General features: G+C 53.3%; 1 protein-coding gene across 1 annotated transcript in view; it reads right to left on the bottom strand.

Moving 5' to 3' along the window:
* The window catches only part of LOC146817252 (glutathione S-transferase A4-like), a 300640-nt gene that overhangs the window by 76259 nt on the left and 206383 nt on the right, over nt 1–17998 (bottom strand). Inside the window, exon 6 of the mRNA XM_085610840.1 lies at nt 16397–16528. Coding sequence (XP_085466966.1) covers nt 16397–16528 — 132 coding nt within the window. The remainder of the gene's footprint in view (nt 1–16396; nt 16529–17998) is intronic.

Genomic DNA, 17998 nt, shown 5'->3' with positions numbered 1-17998 from the left:
GCTGTTCTGGGGTTGCGGAGAGGCGTCATCAGCCATGGCATGTAGGGATAGCCAGAGCCCCCTACATGGAAACATCATGTGAAGAAGTGGGTCAGGAGATGCCGTAAGATACAAAGATAGCGCTAAACACAGGACTAACAGAGTATACCCACCAACAAGACATGCTCGTTCCGCGTGCAGCTGCAGCATCATTTCTGGCACCCTGCTACGCCTCATGATGTATGCATCGTGTGCGGACCCTGGAAAACGGGAACAGACTTGGGAAATCAGTATGTTAGCAAGACACACCACAAGGGCATTAATGGAGTGGTAATGTTTTCTGTTTCTATAGGCTACCTCCTGTGCCTGTGGTGGTACCAAAGCCACATGTGTCCCATCAATGGCCCCAATTACATGAGGCATCCCTCCCAGGGCATAGAACTCACCCTTGACACCTGTCAACTGCTCACGAGTGGGAAAATGGATGAATTCATCCAGGTGCACCAACATGGCTTCTAAAACATCATGCAGGACACGGCTGAACATTGTCTGGGACATGCCACCGACATCAGCTATGGTCAATTGAAACGTGCCGGTGGCAAAAAACTGTAGGGCTGCCATCACCTTCATCTTGGGGGTCAGAGCTGTAGGATACCTGTATTGTGGTTGGAGGTGTGGTGCAAGCCGGCAGGTCAAGTCCTCTATCAACACTTGCGAGAAGCGTTATCTGCGTATGCAGTCATGTTCACGCATGGCATCCAGGTCTGGCATTCGTCTGGGGAGAGGCGGTGCCCTGCAGAGATTTGGAAGGAAGAACGAAGAGTGAGTACATTACCACACCAATGTCACTGAGGTGAGCACATGTTCAACAGCTAATACACATCTGCTTAATACAGAGTCTGTGCTGTGCAATACATCCAGGACACGTAGGCCAGCCAGGTGATATTCCTACGAAGAGCCAGCCACAATAGTTGCATGGCAATGTTGACGTGACATGCCATTAAAATAGCTGTGGGCCAGTGTAAGTGACAAGCCAGACACATTACATGAGTGACAGACATCCACATATCAGCATGTGAAGGATGTCATCTCATACAGACAGCTGGCGGGAGTCTAGACGCACAGGTCACATGTCATCTGAAAAAGGACAGATAACACAGATTTCCATGAAGGGGTACATGTCAAGAACTGATGACACAGACATTGAGAGAACGCAGATATTGCCTCATGTCAGGAAGTCATCTTTGAACCATCATGACACATGTGACGTGTGAGTCCACATGTGGCATGGTGTGCGTATATGTGTGTCATGCACATATGCACACAGACACATGTTGGATGCTGCAACAGCAGATGGAGTTGACGGAACACCAACGGAAAGCTCATGGGAACACATGACACACACATGACATAGTCACATCGTGGCACGCTGGGAGTCACATGTCAGGTGTAATTATCCGTGTACCTGGCATCAGGGGACAGTTGCGGGTGTTGCTGACTGTGCCATACCATTGATGCAGTGCTTGACACGTGTGTTGTACATGCACACATGTGCAAAGTGTGAAGGGGAAGTGTGCCACTTAGTGCCCCATCACACATGACATGTGTAAACAGCTCATCACACATCTATTGTGCCACAACATGAGGAGACATGTGCCACATCACTGCCTGACACACCTAGGCCCTGCACATGAAGGACTGCACTGACAATGACTTGATGTACAGCCTTGTGCGAGTCTGACACCTCCATTCCTTTCGTGTGCGCCTCCTATCACCAGTGTAAGCTGTGAAACGCAGTACACATGCTCTGAGGGCGTGTGTACGGCCCGTACTCACGCGTGAGTACCTGCCGTACATGCGTGAGTACGTGCCTATCACTATAGTTGTGTTACTATAGGTCCGAGTGATACGGCACGTACTCACGCGTGTACGGGCCGTACACGCATGAGTACGTGCCGTATCACTAGGCCCTACTGTACCCCCAACTATAGGGATAGGCACGTACTCATGCGTGTACGGGCCGTACACGCGTGGGTACGTGCCGTATTACTAGGCCCTACGGTACCCCCAACTGTAGTGATCGGCACGTACTCACGCGTGTACGGCCCGTACACGCGTGAGTACATGCCGTATCACTAGGCCCTACTGTACCCCCAACTATAGTGATAGGCACGTACTCACGCGTGTACGGGCCGTACACGCGTGTGTACGTGCCGTATCACTAGGCCCTACGGTACCCCCAACTATAGTGATCGGCATCTCCTCACGCGTGTACGGCCCGTATCGCTGTAGTGATGGTGCCCTAGGGGTACATGTGAAACGCGCCGTACCTGTGTGGGGATTTAAGAATTACAATGGGGACACATGAGGGACAAGTATTAGGGCCTAAATGCATAGTGGTTGTCATGGATACCGAGTTTCAAGTTCAAAATTTAACATCATGTGGTCTGGAAAAAGCAGTTGGCCACATTATACATTGTTGCAAAGTGGTTGTTGACTTGACATGATGCTGCAAAATCGAAAGATGCGAAGGCTGTCACTGGTGTATGTTTAAAGGGATTGGAGGAAACGTAGGATGCAAATGACTCTGACCAATCACTCTGTACTCCTGTAAATGAAATAGGCCAGCAAGGCAGATATAAGGCAGGCAGAACCCATGAGAGGGCACTTGCCTGCACAACATGTTAGTCGATACCACTGCTGCTGTATTGTCTCCCTCTGGCACCATGTCAAGGACTGTGGAGAGGGCCCAGCCTTTCACCCAGGAGGAGAACGAGGCCCTGCTGGATGTGATCCTCCCACGGTACCCCATGCTGTATGGTCGACCAGGGGAGCAGGTGAGTGCTGACTCCACTACCTTTGCCTGTGCACCTTTATTGTGTCTGTCACTTCTGGCATTGTGTCCAGGTGTGACAGACATGCAATGTTGGTTGGAGTGTGTCCCGGGGGGGGTGGATGGCTTATGTCTCTCATGCAGGGCTTGATGTAGTTCATGTGTGCACTCCTCACTTGCATTGTGCTTACTGTGACATTCACTGCAGAGTGCATGGCACATTCAGCCAGCCTAATCCTCTTGGGCATTCTTGTTCTATTGTCCTGCGGTGAGTCAGTGGTCACCCCGGTGTGACAGGTGACTGCACCCACAGATGTGTGTGAGAGTTGAGTGGAGCTGTGGTGAGAGTGGTGAGAGTGTCCAAATGATGTGTACGCCCCCTGGACATTGATGTGTGTGAATGTTTCTTGTCATGTGGGTGAGTGTCTATATGGAGTGCTGCACCACAGCTGCATGGAGGAGGCAACTGCTCAATCCATCTGATGTGTGAAGTAAGCCGTGCTGTGTGTCTGACTTGCTGAGCTAGCCCCACACCTGTGACCCCCCCTGGCAAGTGGCACATGTGCAGAGTGAGGTTTGCATCCACTGTTGCCAATGGCAGGTGATTGATGTGTGCCTGTGTGTGTCTGTGTACTCTGCTGAGGTTTCGTCAGTGGCCTGGGGCATGTGACTGCTTTGCGGACCTGTCCATCAGCCTTGTGTTGCTTGGGATGCACAGTGTGTGCCATGATCAGGGATTGTTTCACACCCCTCATGCCACCTGTGTACTTACTATGCCATGTAGTGCATTAGTGCGTCCCCAGTGGAAAAAGTCCCTATGACTAAGGTGCTATTACTTGCCAGCATACTATGCCCTGTTCAACAAATCAAAGATGTTCAAATGTGTGTCTCTGTGACATGGTGCAGGTGTAGTGATGTTGTCCCACTTTGTCATCCACACAGGTAACCGCCTACCAGAAGGGGAAGATCTGGAAGGAGGCCGTCAAGGCCGTGCAATCGGTGGAGGGTCGCAGTCTGCGCCTGCCACAAGTGAGGAAGAGATGGCAGGACATCCGGTGCTGGACCCGGAGGATCGCCCGGGTCATGCTGAAGGAGGAGGCTCCTCGCAAGCATGGCGGGCGCTGGCGCCTGACCCACCAGATGAAGCGTGTCCTGGGGGTGGTCTTCCCTGACCTGGATAGGCGGATACAGGAGTTACAGCAGCAGGAAGGGGGTAGGAACATGTGTGTTTGTTGTGTGTCGCCAGCTTTTGTAGCTGCTCAGTCGCCTGGATACACTGCCAGGCTATATATGTGCAGTGCATATCCTGTTCCCCCAAGTCAACTTGTGCTGTTCTTCCTTCCTTCCCCTCCTTGACATGTGTTACCTGGTCTGTGTGTTATCACTATTGCACATGATCATCTAGGCTGCCAGTTTATCACGGTGCACACTGCTTTCAGCATCATGTGTGGGGGTGGTCTGCCTGTGCCCTGTCCTGTTCAGTCATTTGGGGGTGCATAATTGTTGGCACTGATGCTGAGTCTCAACATAGGAGTGTGAGGGTTCAAATGAACAGACTTGCAGCATGCATTACCAATGTTGTGGCCTCAGACATGATGTGCATGAGTGGGATATATGCATAGTGCCGGGGCGGTTGCTCCTGTAACAGTCAGCTCATTCCAGGACCATGAAGCAGTGTGCCCACTACAGTCCCCTGACACAGCCTGCCCTCCTACTCATGTGTGTCATCCAACACTGTGCACATTCACTGTGGGTTCAGCATGGCTCTGCCTCTGTGGCATTGTTCCCTGGCCTAGTTAGTATTTTTCACATGTGTGATACATTTGCCCACTGGACAGGGATACACCAGTTTGCTTGTGCATACTCACACTGGGCAGTGCCTGTGTGGCTATTCACAACAATCTGTTGATGTTTGTTTGTGACCAATATGTTTGGCAGCCCTACAAGGTGATGTCATGTTAATGAAGCTAGTTTTCAAGCACAGTTATTGTAACCCTGAATAAGAGGTGTAACTTCTTGATTGGTATCAGTCACATTGACTCAGGTATGGGTGTGTGTGTGCGGGAGGGGCGTACATGTTCAACCCTGATGTTTCATTGCCAGTTCTGACTTGTGTGTGATGATTCGCAGTACAGAAAGTCATCGTGCAGTGCCCCCGTGATGTTGGCTAGTGCTTAATGTTCGTGCTTCATTGCCTGTGTCAGTTTTGAGAATCATGTATCCTGCTTGTACATTTTTGGCACCAGTGTGTGGTTCAGATGCTACACAGTTGTGACTTTGTGTGCTGACATCTGTGGGTACATTCTGGCTTGCCATGAGGGGGAACCCACAGTACAGCTAGGCTTTTTTGCTAAACAATTGCAGGCCCATTAGCTTATGCATTGTCCTGGGTGTGGACATGTGTGCCACTCCAGATGACAGTCAGTAGGTCATATGTGTAGCCAACTGTGTGATGAGGTGACGGATAGCCTTGTGACAAATGACATTATTCAAGTTGTTACTCAGAGAAAATGTCCATTGGCACTCACTACACCTGTCAACATGTCTCAATGTTTCATATGCTTGACCTTGTTGTTTTGTTGTGAAGGACAATGATGTGCCTACATGACAGATGTCTCCCAAGGAAGTGCACAAGACACCACCTTTACACTTTCCAGGGACACGCTGGCACATTTTAAAGTAAGGCACAGTTTGAACAAAACTTGTTTGGAGTTCATACATATACATGTTCCCACAGTGTGGTAGCATTTGGGTTAGTCCTTGGTTGTTGCTGATACCAACTTACGAGTGTCAAGTAACCAGACCACCGTGGTGCCATGTATAAGTGGAGGAGTGTGGCTCAATGGTTAGAGCGCCAGACCCTGAAGCAGAGTTCTGGCCAGGGACCAGGGTTTGATTCCCGCCTCGGCGGGGCTCGGGCTCAATTTCCTCGGACCTGTCTATTCTCGCCTCGGTGCCTATTCTAATCACGGGCCCCACGCTGCAACTCTGGGCAATAGCTTGCTTAGCCTCCACACCGGCCCCAACAGCGCTAAGGAAGCCTGGCTTCACCCTGGGGGTGCCCAGGAGTGGACACTTCACAGGGAAAGCCAGGAGGGGTTCCAGAGCGGTATGAGTATCAGCGCCATGAAACCGCAAAGGCGACACCGCAAGGTGTCCGTCTGGTGACAGTGCGCTCTATAAGTACCTTGACATTTACATTTACATTTATATGTACTTACTGATACGCCATTTCTGCCTAACAGTGGCTGATTTGAATGAGTCTGGCAGCTCAGACAATGACTGTGTACATGTAGTTTGGTGTGCACCTCCTTGTGTGACTTCTGCTATACAGACACATGTGTGTTCTGTTCACAGAGTGCCACATTCACACATGCTAGACATGTCCATTGTGTAAAGGGTTGTGATTCTCCAGGAGTCACAATGTATTTCTTTGGGGTGTCAAAAGTACTCACAGGTCTCTGAGTGTGGGGACACCTTCTGCATTGGCATGTTGTATTTGGCCTTGGGTGCGACAATACTGTTTGTTTCACAGTGAACAAGAGGTGGCATGCCTTCATAGTCTTGCTGTGCTCAACTGATCCCAGACACTAGGGGCCCGATTCACAGAACTAACTTAAGACAAAATCCTAAACTTACTACCATTTTGGTATTCACAGAAGGCACTTACTCATTTTGGTATTCACAGAAGGCACTTACTCATTTCGGTATTCACAGAAGTTAGGAGTCCTAACTTTAGGACTCCTAAATGCCTTCTGTGAATACCGAAAGTCTTAAAATTAGGATTTTTCTCAGTTTAGTAGTAGTATAGTTAGAACTCCTAACTTTAGGACTCCTAAATGCCTTCTGTGAATACCGAAAGTCTTAAAATTAGGATTTTTCTCAATTTAGTAGTCCTAAATTTAGGACTCCTAACTTTAGGACTCCTAAATGCCTTCTGTGAATACCGAAAGCCTTAAAATTAGGATTTTTCTCAGTTTAGTAGTAGTATAGTTAGGACTCCTAACTTTAGGACTCCTAAATGCCTTCTGTGAATACCGAAAGTCTTAAAATTAGAATTTTTCTCAATTTAGTAGTCCTAAGTTTAGATTTAGGACTACTAAATTGAGAAAAATCCTAATTTTAAGACTTTCGGTATTCACAGAAGGCATTTAGGAGTCCTAAAGTTAGGAGTCCTAACTATACTACTACTAAACTGAGAAAAATCCTAATTTTAAGACTTTCGGTATTCACAGAAGGCATTTAGGAGTCCTAAAGTTAGGACTCCTAACTTCTGTGAATACCGAAATGAGTAAGTGCCTTCTGTGAATACCAAAATGGAAGTAAGTTTAAGGATTTTGTCTTAAGTTAGTTCTGTGAATCGGGCCCATGCTTCTCATGATGTTGTGATTTCAAGTTATTTGCTGTTGTGTCCTAATTTTCATTGTTTCCAAGTGGCAAGGTGGGTCAACCAACTGGGGAGTGCAGGGCTTACATATGTGGGGAGTATCCTAGATGTTACTCATGATGCCTTTCCTGATATGCACTGTTGCCTATTTTGTTTGGACTCATGTGTCAGATGTATACAGGTGACTGATTTTTTCCTGTCTCTTCACCTTGCCCACAGCATCAGGAGGACACCGAGGGAGACACCAGCACGGACCTGGAGGAGGGATCGAGCAGTGGTGCCACCACTGCTGAGGAGTCGTGGAATCTAGTGGCATGGAGGGCGAGGGGAGTGAGGCGGAGGACCTGCCCAGTACCAACACTGACTACGAGGCAGACGGGTCCGAGGCTGAGCTCCCAGAGGGGGCGGAGGCTGCTCCCACAGCTGAAAGCAGCAGTACATCTCTCGCCGCCCCCTCCATTCCCATCACCGCCCTCCCACTTGCTCGGGTCCCTTCTGTCCGTGCTGAGCTACGCCGTGTCTCCTTCGTGCCAGGCACCGCACCCCCTGCTCCTGTCCCCCCTGCTGCCCTCACTGCCGAGTCTGTGGAAATTCAGCAGCAGTTGCAAGTTGGGCAGACATCGATCCTGACTGTCCTCCATGGCTACACCAGACTGCTGACTCAGATGGTGTCGTACATGGATGGCATGTCATCAGCGATGTCTGACCAACGGTTGTTGCTGAGGTCCCTGGACTCGTCACTGACGGCAGTAGTGAGTCACCTGCAGCGCTGCGTCCCCCCCCTACCCCTGCCCCATCCACAAGTCCCACACCCATGCCTGTCCCAAACACACCAAGACATCCACACACACGCACCCCACCAGACACAAGCAGCACACCACCACGTAAGGGCAAGCACACACCTCCTGACACGCACACTCAGGGGGAAGCAGGCACACCCACTGGGTCTGGGGCAAACAGGCAGGCACGCAGCCACAGTCCTCGTCCACATGACTCACTCCCCAGTCCCTCCGATGTCACTCCCCTTGGCTTCCCTGCCCCAGATTCGGAGATGGAGGCCTACTTTGCTGGGCTGGGCCTCAGCCCACTAGTTCACCTGGCCGGAAACGGTCAAGGCACTCCACGGGTAGGAGAGTTAAGTCCCCCAGCCTGTCCACCACCTCCCCGAGTAGCGCTGCAATCCATCCCTCTGACCCCCCCCTCCTTGGGGCCTGTTGTTTCTCCGGGTGCAGGGGAGACGCTTGAGGAACTGGCAGAAGTGTGCAGCGCCGAGCTCACCTCCACCTTTGGCGCTGCCCCACCCCCTGTGGTGGAGTCATCCGTACCTGCACCCACCACACTTACCCTTCCCCCTCCTGTCCCTGCGGTGCCTGGTCCTTCCCCACATGATGCCCCCCCCCCAGTCGCTGAACCAGAGGTTTAGTATGTGCAGGCAAGCTAGGGGAGACGCGTGGCCATGTGTCCCCCCCAAGGACTTTTTATCTGGACTGGCCATTGGCCTTTGTACATAGTGTTCTTTACTACATCTTATTTTTTCAGGCTGAATAAAGCATTTTGTTTCCGTTTTGAAAGTCTTGCATTTCATGTATTGATGTTGATGCTGAGGCTCCAGGAGTTGGGGTTGTGGGAATGTGTTATGTTTCATGGACATGTCGTAGTCTGCATCTCATGGGGTGGAACCTGGTATCTGCGTGCCCTCACAAGGTCTCTGCAAAGAATCTTTGGTCGTGTCTGCTCTTTGAGTTTGGAGACATTGTCCCTAGGAGTGTTCCTTCCTCTGTGGCACCTGACATCTCCCCTGCAGAGGGTTGCACAATTTTTGTGTTGCCCTGTGTCTACATTTACTTTGTTGGTGATGGATCCCTTCAACTCTGACCATGCCTGCTCAGCAATGTCTCCGGCTGCATTGTCTGTGCCATCCTTGGTACTCACTGTACTTGTGTATGGAGTATTTTGCCATGCCTTCATGGATGAATTGTCCTTTTTCCGCACAATGCATGTGTGTAATCCCAGCCTAGTAAACATATGGTACTTGTTTTGCTGGGTATTTGAACACCTGACTCACAATTGTGGGCATTGTATCTGTGGGAACTCCACCCTATTCCTTCCATGACAGACAACATCTTGGTGGCTGGCCCACCACCTGCACATTCCTATCAGTCCTGGGATGTGCGTGGCAGTGTGTGTTCTCTTTGGCTCTCTTAGTTTATTAGGCAGTGACATGACTATACAGTCTTGTGGCATGATCTCAGTGTTTGTATTGGGCTGCATCTGCCAGGGGTCGGTATGCATGTGTTATTTGTCCTCACACCCACATGTGGTGTGTCATGCAGTGGGGGAAAGACATCCATCCTCCTCGGAGTGGGACACTGCTGTCAGTGATGTGTTGTTATGGCACTATCATCATTGTCCAAAGTTAGGGATACGTACATACACCCATGGAGCTGTGGTCATCTGATAATGATGTACACCCCCCCATGTCTCTGTCCACTGCTGGGAGTCCTCTGCACCCACTCATATATGTCTGTCCACTGCTGGGAGTCCTCTGCACCCACCCCCATGTCTCTGTCCACTACTGGGAGTCCTCTGCACCCACCCCCATGTCTCTGTCCACTGCTGGGAGTCCTCTGCACCCACCCCCATGTCTCTGTCCACTGCTGGGAGTCCTCTGCACCCACTCATATATGTCTGTCCACTGCTGGTATTCCTCTGCACCCACCCCCATGTCTCTGTCCACTGATGGGAGTCCTCTGCACCCACTCATATATGTCTGTCCACTGCTGGTATTCCTCTGCACCCACCCCCATGTCTCTGTCCACTGCTGGAGTTGATATGCACCCACCCCCATGTCTCTGTCCACTGCTGGGAGTCCTCTGCACCCACTCATAGATGTCTGTCCACTGCTGGTATTCCTCTGCACCCACCCCCATGTCTCTGTCCACTGCTGGGAGTCCTCTGCACCCACCCCATGTCTCTGTCCATTGCTGGGAGTCCTCTGCACCCACCCCCATGTCTCTGTCCACTGCTGGGAGTCCTCTGCACCCGCCCCCATGTCTCTGTCCACTGCTGGAGTTGATATGCACCCACCCCCATGTCTCTGTCCACTGCTGGGAGTCCTTTGCACCCACCCCAATGTCTCTGTCCACTGCTGGGAGTCCTCTGCACCCGCCCCCATGTCTCTGTCCACTGCTGGAGTTGATATGCACCCACCCCCATGTCTCTGTTTGTCCTCACACCCACATGTGGTGTGTCATGCAGTGGGGGAAAGACATCCATCCTCCTGGGAGTGGGACACTGCTGTCAGTGATGTGTTGTTATGGCACTATCATCATTGTCCAAAGTTAGGGATACTTACATACACCCATGGAGCTGTGGTCATCTGATAATGATGTACACCCCCCCATGTCTCTGTCCACTGCTGGGAGTCCTCTGCACCCACTCATATATGTCTGTCCACTGCTGGGAGTCCTCTGCACCCACCCCCATGTCTCTGTCCACTACTGGGAGTCCTCTGCACCCACCCCCATGTCTCTGTCCACTGCTGGGAGTCCTCTGCACCCACCCCCATGTCTCTGTCCACTGCTGGGAATCCTCTGCACCCACTCATATATGTCTGTCCACTGCTGGTATTCCTCTGCACCCACCCCCATGTCTCTGTCCACTGATGGGAGTCCTCTGCACCCACTCATATATGCCTGTCCACTGCTGGTATTCCTCTGCACCCACCCCATGTCTCTGTCCACTGCTGGAGTTGATATGCACCCACCCCCATGTCTCTGTCCACTGCTGGGAGTCCTCTGCACCCACTCATAGATGTCTGTCCACTGCTGGTATTCCTCTGCACCCACCCCCATGTCTCTGTCCACTGCTGGAGTTGATATGCACCCACCCCCATGTCTCTGTCCACTGCTGGGAGTCCTCTGCACCCACCCCCATGTCTCTGTCCACTGCTGGGAGTCCTCTGCACCCACCCCCATGTCTCTGTCCATTGCTGGGAGTCCTCTGCACCCGCCCCCATGTCTCTGTCCACTGCTGGAGTTGATATGCACCCACCCCCATGTCTCTGTTTGTCCTCACACCCACATGTGGTGTGTCATGCAGTGGGGGAAAGACATCCATCCTCCTGGGAGTGGGACACTGCTGTCAGTGATGTGTTGTTATGGCACTATCATCATTGTCCAAAGTTAGGGATACTTACATACACCCATGGAGCTGTGGTCATCTGATAATGATGTACACCCCCCCATGTCTCTGTCCACTGCTGGGAGTCCTCTGCACCCACTCATATATGTCTGTCCACTGCTGGGAGTCCTCTGCACCCACCCCCATGTCTCTGTCCACTACTGGGAGTCCTCTGCACCCACCCCCATGTCTCTGTCCACTGCTGGGAGTCCTCTGCACCCACCCCCATGTCTCTGTCCACTGCTGGGAATCCTCTGCACCCACTCATATATGTCTGTCCACTGCTGGTATTCCTCTGCACCCACCCCCATGTCTCTATCCACTGATGGGAGTCCTCTGCACCCACTCATATATGCCTGTCCACTGCTGGTATTCCTCTGCACCCACCCCATGTCTCTGTCCACTGCTGGAGTTGATATGCACCCACCCCCATGTCTCTGTCCACTGCTGGGAGTCCTCTGCACCCACTCATAGATGTCTGTCCACTGCTGGTATTCCTCTGCACCCACCCCCATGTCTCTGTCCACTGCTGGAGTTGATATGCACCCACCCCCATGTCTCTGTCCACTGCTGGGAGTCCTCTGCACCCACCCCCATGTCTCTGTCCACTGCTGGGAGTCCTCTGCACCCACCCCCATGTCTCTGTCCACTGCTGGGAGTCCTCTGCACCCGCCCCCATGTCTCTGTCCACTGCTGGAGTTGATATGCACCCACCCCCATGTCTCTGTCCACTGCTGGGAGTCCTCTGCACCCACCCCCATGTCTCTGTCCACTGCTGGGAGTCCTCTGCACCCGCCCCCATGTCTCTGTCCACTGCTGGAGTTGATATGCACCCACCCCCATGTCTCTGTTCACTGCTGGGAGTCCTCTGCACCCGCCCCCATGTCTCTGCCCACTGCTGGAGTTGATATGCACCCACCCCCATGTCTCTGTCCACTGCTGGGAGTCCTCTGCACCCACCCCCATGTCTCTGTCCACTGCTGGTATTCCTCTGCACCGACCCCCATGTCTCTGTCCACTGCTGGAAGTCCTCTGCACCCACCCCCATGTCTCTGTCCACTGCTGGGAGTCCTCTGCACCCACCCCCATGTCTCTGTCCACTGCTGGGAGTGATGGGCACCCACCCCTCACATGTCCCTGTCCACTGCTGGTATTCCTCTGCACCCACCCACCCACCCACTTGCGCCCTTGCTGTGGTAAACTGCTGTCCTGGGCATACACCACCCCCAATTTACAGCTGATATGCTGCACCAAGCCGTACACCTACATCCGTGGCGTGTGTACGCCTTGTATCCATCATGTAATGGGGCTGTAGGGGTACGCGTGGTACAGCCCGTACCCACGCCCCCCAGAGCGTGGGTACGGGCCGTACCACCATTGTGGCGGTGACGTAGGGACATGCGTGGTACGGCCCGTACCCACGCTCTGGGGGGCGTGGGTACGGGCCGTACCACCATTGTGGCGGTGACGTAGGGGTACGCGTGGTACAGCCCGTACCCACGCTCTGGGGGGGCGTGGGTACGGGCCGTACCACCATTGTGGCGGTGACGTAGAGGTACACGTGGTACGGCCCGTACCCACGCTCTGGGGGGCGTGGGTACGGGCCGTACCACCATTGTGGCGGTGACGTAGGGGTACGCGTGGTACAGCCCGTACCCACGCCCCCCAGAGCGTGGGTACGGGTCGTACCACCATTGTGGCGGTGACGTAGGGGTACGCATGGTACGGCCCGTACCCACACTCTGGGGAGCGTGGGTACGGGCCGTGCCACCATTGTGGCGATGACGTGGGGGTACGCGTGGTACGGCCCGTACCCACGCTCTGGGGGGCTTGGGTACGGGCCGTACCACCATTGTGGCGGTGACGTAGGGGTACACGTGGTACGGCCCGTACCCACGCTCTGGGGGGTGTGGGTACGGGCCGTACCACGCGTACCCCTACGTCACTGCCACAATAGGGGTATGGCCCGTACCCACGCTCTGGGGGCGTAGGTACGGGCCGTACCACGTGTACCCCTACATCACCACTGCAATGGTGGTACAGCCTGTACCCACGCCCCCCAGAGCGTGGGTATGGGCCGTACCACCATTGTGGCGGTGACGTAGGGGTACGCGTGGTACGGCCCGTACCCACGCCCCCCCAGAGCATGGGTACGGGCCGTATCACCATTGTGGCAGTGACGTAGGGGTACGCATGGTACAGCCCGTACCCACGCTCTGGGGGGGCGTGGGTACGGGCCGTACCACCATTGTGGCGGTGACGTAGGGGTACACGTGGTACGGCCCGTACCCACGCTCTGGGGGGCGTGGGTACGGGCCGTACCACCATTGTGGCGGTGACGTAGGGGTACGCGTGGTACAGCCCGTACCCACGCCCCCAGAGCGTGGGTACGGGTCGTACCACCATTGTGGCGGTGACGTAGGGGTACGCATGGTACGGCCCGTACCCACACTCTGGGGAGCGTGGGTACGGGCCGTGCCACCATTGTGGCGATGACGTGGGGGTACGCGTGGTACGGCCCGTACCCACGCTCTGGGGGGCTTGGGTACGGGCCGTACCACCATTGTGGCGGTGACGTAGGGGTACACGTGGTACGGCCCGTACCCACGCTCTGGGGGGTGTGGGTACGGGCCGTACCACGCGTACCCCTACGTCACTGCCACAATAGGGGTATGGCCCGTACCCACGCTCTGGGGGCGTAGGTACGGGCCGTACCACGTGTACCCCTACATCACCACTGCAATGGTGGTACAGCCTGTACCCACGCCCCCCAGAGCGTGGGTACGGGCCGTACCACCATTGTGGCGGTGACGTAGGGGTACGCGTGGTACGGCCCGTACCCACGCCCCCCCAGAGCATGGGTACGGGCCGTATCACCATTGTGGCAGTGACGTAGGGGTACGCATGGTACGGCCCGTACCCACGCTCTGGGGAGCGTGGGTACGGACCGTACCACCATTGTGGCAGTGACGTAGGGGTACGCATGGTACGGCCCGTACCCACACTCTGGGGAGCGTGGGTACGGGCCGTGCCACCATTGTGGCGATGACATGGGGGTACGCGTGGTACGGCCCGTACCCACGCTCTCGGGGGCGTGGGTACGGTCCGTACCACCATTGTAGTGGTGATGTAGGGGTACGCGTTTACGGACCGTACCCACGCTCTGGGGGCCTGGGTACGGTCCGTACACGCGTTCCCCCACATCACCACTGCAATGGTGGTACGGACCGTACCCACGCTCTGAGGGGCGTGGGTACGTCCCGTACCACCATTGTGGTGGTGACGGGTACACGTCCACGTCCACTTCCGTTGTGGCGGGACGTGGGATTGGTGGACACGCCCCCCGAAGGGACCACACCATGGAGGTAATTAATGTGCAGGATATATTAGCTATTTGTGGGGTGTGGGTTATGTTTCATGCCCCTTGCACCCCCCCCTTTGCCCCTGGGGGTTATTCTGACCTTCTGCAGCGTCTGCGTTGGTTTCTGAACACGAGGTCGTAGGCTATGAGGGCCGGGATGACACGTAGGTTGGGGTCCATCGCTGTCCGTCGCGTACCGGTGCTCCTTGTTCGCGTCGTCCTCAATTTCCCGGCAGTTTTTGGCTCCCGTAAAAAATGCTACGTGCGGAGTGACGTAGGCATGAATCGTACTTGCTGGTCCGTAAAACGCTGCCTGACTCCGTCCGGACATCGCGTATGCGCCGTCCAGAATCAGATTTGTATGTATTTTTTTGTCTGTCTGTCTTTTGTACGACTCGTACGGAAATGGTATTTCTGTGCGAATCGTACTTGCGAGTTTGTAAGGTGTTTTTTCCGGGTACGAGTCGGACGGAGAAAACGCTCCGTACGACCATTTGTACCCGGGTTTTACAGGATCGGAATCGGCACCTAAATGTCAGGCCAATGCGGCACACCAGCCTACATCGGACGTTGCCACCAGTGTCGCCGTCAGAGAGGCAATGCGGATCACCTCACCATTATGCAGGCTCCGGTGAGTGCCCCAATGACCTTATTGGGACTAACATCGAGTTAGCAACGGGTCCAGTGGACCCATGCAATAGCCAGTCTTTTCCACATCAGCTCCCACAGTAGCCGATGAAACCAAGCCCCCAGTGCAAACTCAAGCGTCACCTCACCTGTCAGGTCACTTGGCTCGGCTCCTGCAGTCACTGATGACGCCAGTGTACACACTCATCACGTCGGATTGGGCCAGCATAAATCAGTCGTCTGAAGACCTATCTAATGTTGTCTCTGCATTTACCATTAGAAGGGGGGGACGCCATGCCAGTCAAGGGAGCAAATGTGAATTTAGTGCAGTGTTGATGGCATAAAATTATTTCTGTAGTGGCCCTGCCCACCAAGACAGCTTTGCGCACCATGTGGCATGAGCCCAAGTATCGTGCTGCTCACCTCACCGTCTTCAGCTCCATCATCAATCACCCAGCGCTGCTGTGGCTGAGGCCCATGCAGGTCTATCACTCCTCGCGACTGGGTGGGCCGGCCGGGCACGTAGGCAAGCTAGGAGCCTCGACGGCAGGCCTCGCAGTCTTCCGGGGATCCCCTGGGACGCCCCGGTCATCCATCAGCAAGGAGGTATTGGAGGTTACCCCACCTCCAGGCCTTATCACAGTCTGGCATGGCCACAGCGCACCTCCTGGGCTGCCACACTCTCTCCGACTACAGGTGATGGCAAAGCACAGCATTGCCGCAACATAGGCCAATGTGGACCTACCGCTCCTCGCGCACTGACAGGCCGGCGAGGAGCACCAATAGGATGCGCAATGACTCAGTGAGCTGCATGGAGCTCCGGTTTGATGTCAGGTTCTGTACGCCACCGGTAAAATCAATGCAGGTAATTTTATAGCGTGATACCGTCTGCAGTAGAAGTATGCAACAGGATCATTTAGCCCAGCACAAGGAGCTTCACATTGATGTGGCTATCTTGTAGCCGGGCACTCTAGTCCTCCCCCATCCTCAAAATATTTAGGATAAATAAATTGTTTCTTATAATTACCTGAAGGTTTGGAAATTCTGAAAGTATAGTGGCATTGATTTCCTCGACCATTAGAATAGCTTCGAGCAGGTGAACATCAGCCCAACTGAGCTGATCGCCAACAAGGAAAGCTTTGCAGTGTGCTTCTAAAACCTGTAGAATAGAGAAAAATACTTGCACATTTTAGAAAAAGTTGAGGTGACATCCTGTACACATACAACCAAAGAAGCTTTCCATAGTTTAACATTATCTTTGTTCATGATGTTTTGGCTTCTAGACACCTTTGAAGTGTTTCTTCAAACTGATACTGGCCATGCCTATGTGCTGCTCAAGACTGCACAATTGTACATCAGACACATAATTTAAACACTATTCTTCCCAGATTTATTAAGCAAAATGGATAAGGCCAGAACTCCTCCCTCAAGAAGCTATGGTAAATGAAGCGGACAACTCTAGGGCTGACTATTTCCAGTCACTCCGAGACAGAATAGGAATTTGGGAGTCAATCACAACTAAGCTCATTCAAAGTGTTGTGCATAGTTCATAAGCATACAGTACTCTCAACACCAATCTAGCTAATACAACATATTTAATTTTTGGGGCAGGAAGGTTGTTTCTATTCCGACATTCAGAGCAGACATTTAGGGAGTTAAACTATTTTTAGATCAAGGAACACTTACAGTTTTCTGAATGCTGTTAGTTCTTGTTCATCGTGTTTATTTATAGAGCACCTCTCTTTTCAAAGGAAATTAAACTGTGACTCTAGTATTGTTGCTGTCCCTTTTTACTTTTATATCAGGAACAAATTATCAATTCTAGCTGGATTGTCCGGTCTATTCAGTTTGCAGGATGAGATTTATCGGAATTCTCAGTCGAGTACTCAGTTTGGGCTCCTGGCAGCAGTGCAGCACAAAACTGTGTGGGGCACAAACTTTTTATTCACAGTATAACTGTTAGAAGGCGACCTCAGGGGAGACAGGGAGGGTACCTGAGCCCCCTGAGACCTACCCTCGGGGTATCGTAGCCGGGCACTGGCGGGAGACTCCTCAGGGGAAGAGTCTCGTGTCTAGGATTGTACACACTGCACCACACGACAAAGGGACACCACACTGTATGTTCTTGGGAACAGATCTTTATCTAATCAGCTTTGTAGGATCTCTATGATCAACAAGGTGGATATTTACAAATAGAGCACGGGCTCAAAGAGTCTCGGTAGGGATAGGGGGTAGCGGGACAGTCTTTGGGGATCCGGATCAATGCAGGGACGTATCCAGCGCACAGCTCACAATCCTCGAGATGGGGGATACGCTGTGGTCATTGGGGCCCAGCCAGACCGAGGGAGTCTTCAGGAGCCGCGAGTCACTCAGCAGGGCTCAAGCACAAGGTCGGAGGTCTTACGATCTTCAGGGGAGCCGCGAGTCACTCAGCAGGGCTCAAGCACAAGGTCGGAGGTCTTACGATCTTCAGGGGAGCCGCGAGTCACTCAGCAGGGCTCAAGCACAAGGTCGGAGGTCTTACGATCTTCAGGGGAGCCGCGAGTCACTCAGCAGGGCTCAAGCACAAGGTCGGAGGTCTTACGATCTTCAGGGGAGCCGCGAGTCACTCAGCAGGGCTCAGGTGTTC

The sequence above is a fragment of the Triturus cristatus genome, chromosome 6 (assembly GCF_964204655.1).
Source record: "Triturus cristatus chromosome 6, aTriCri1.1, whole genome shotgun sequence".
NCBI classification, from domain to species: domain Eukaryota; kingdom Metazoa; phylum Chordata; class Amphibia; order Caudata; family Salamandridae; genus Triturus; species Triturus cristatus.
The sequence above is the reverse complement of the archived record's forward strand: the minus strand, read 5'-3'. Positions and strand labels throughout refer to the sequence as shown.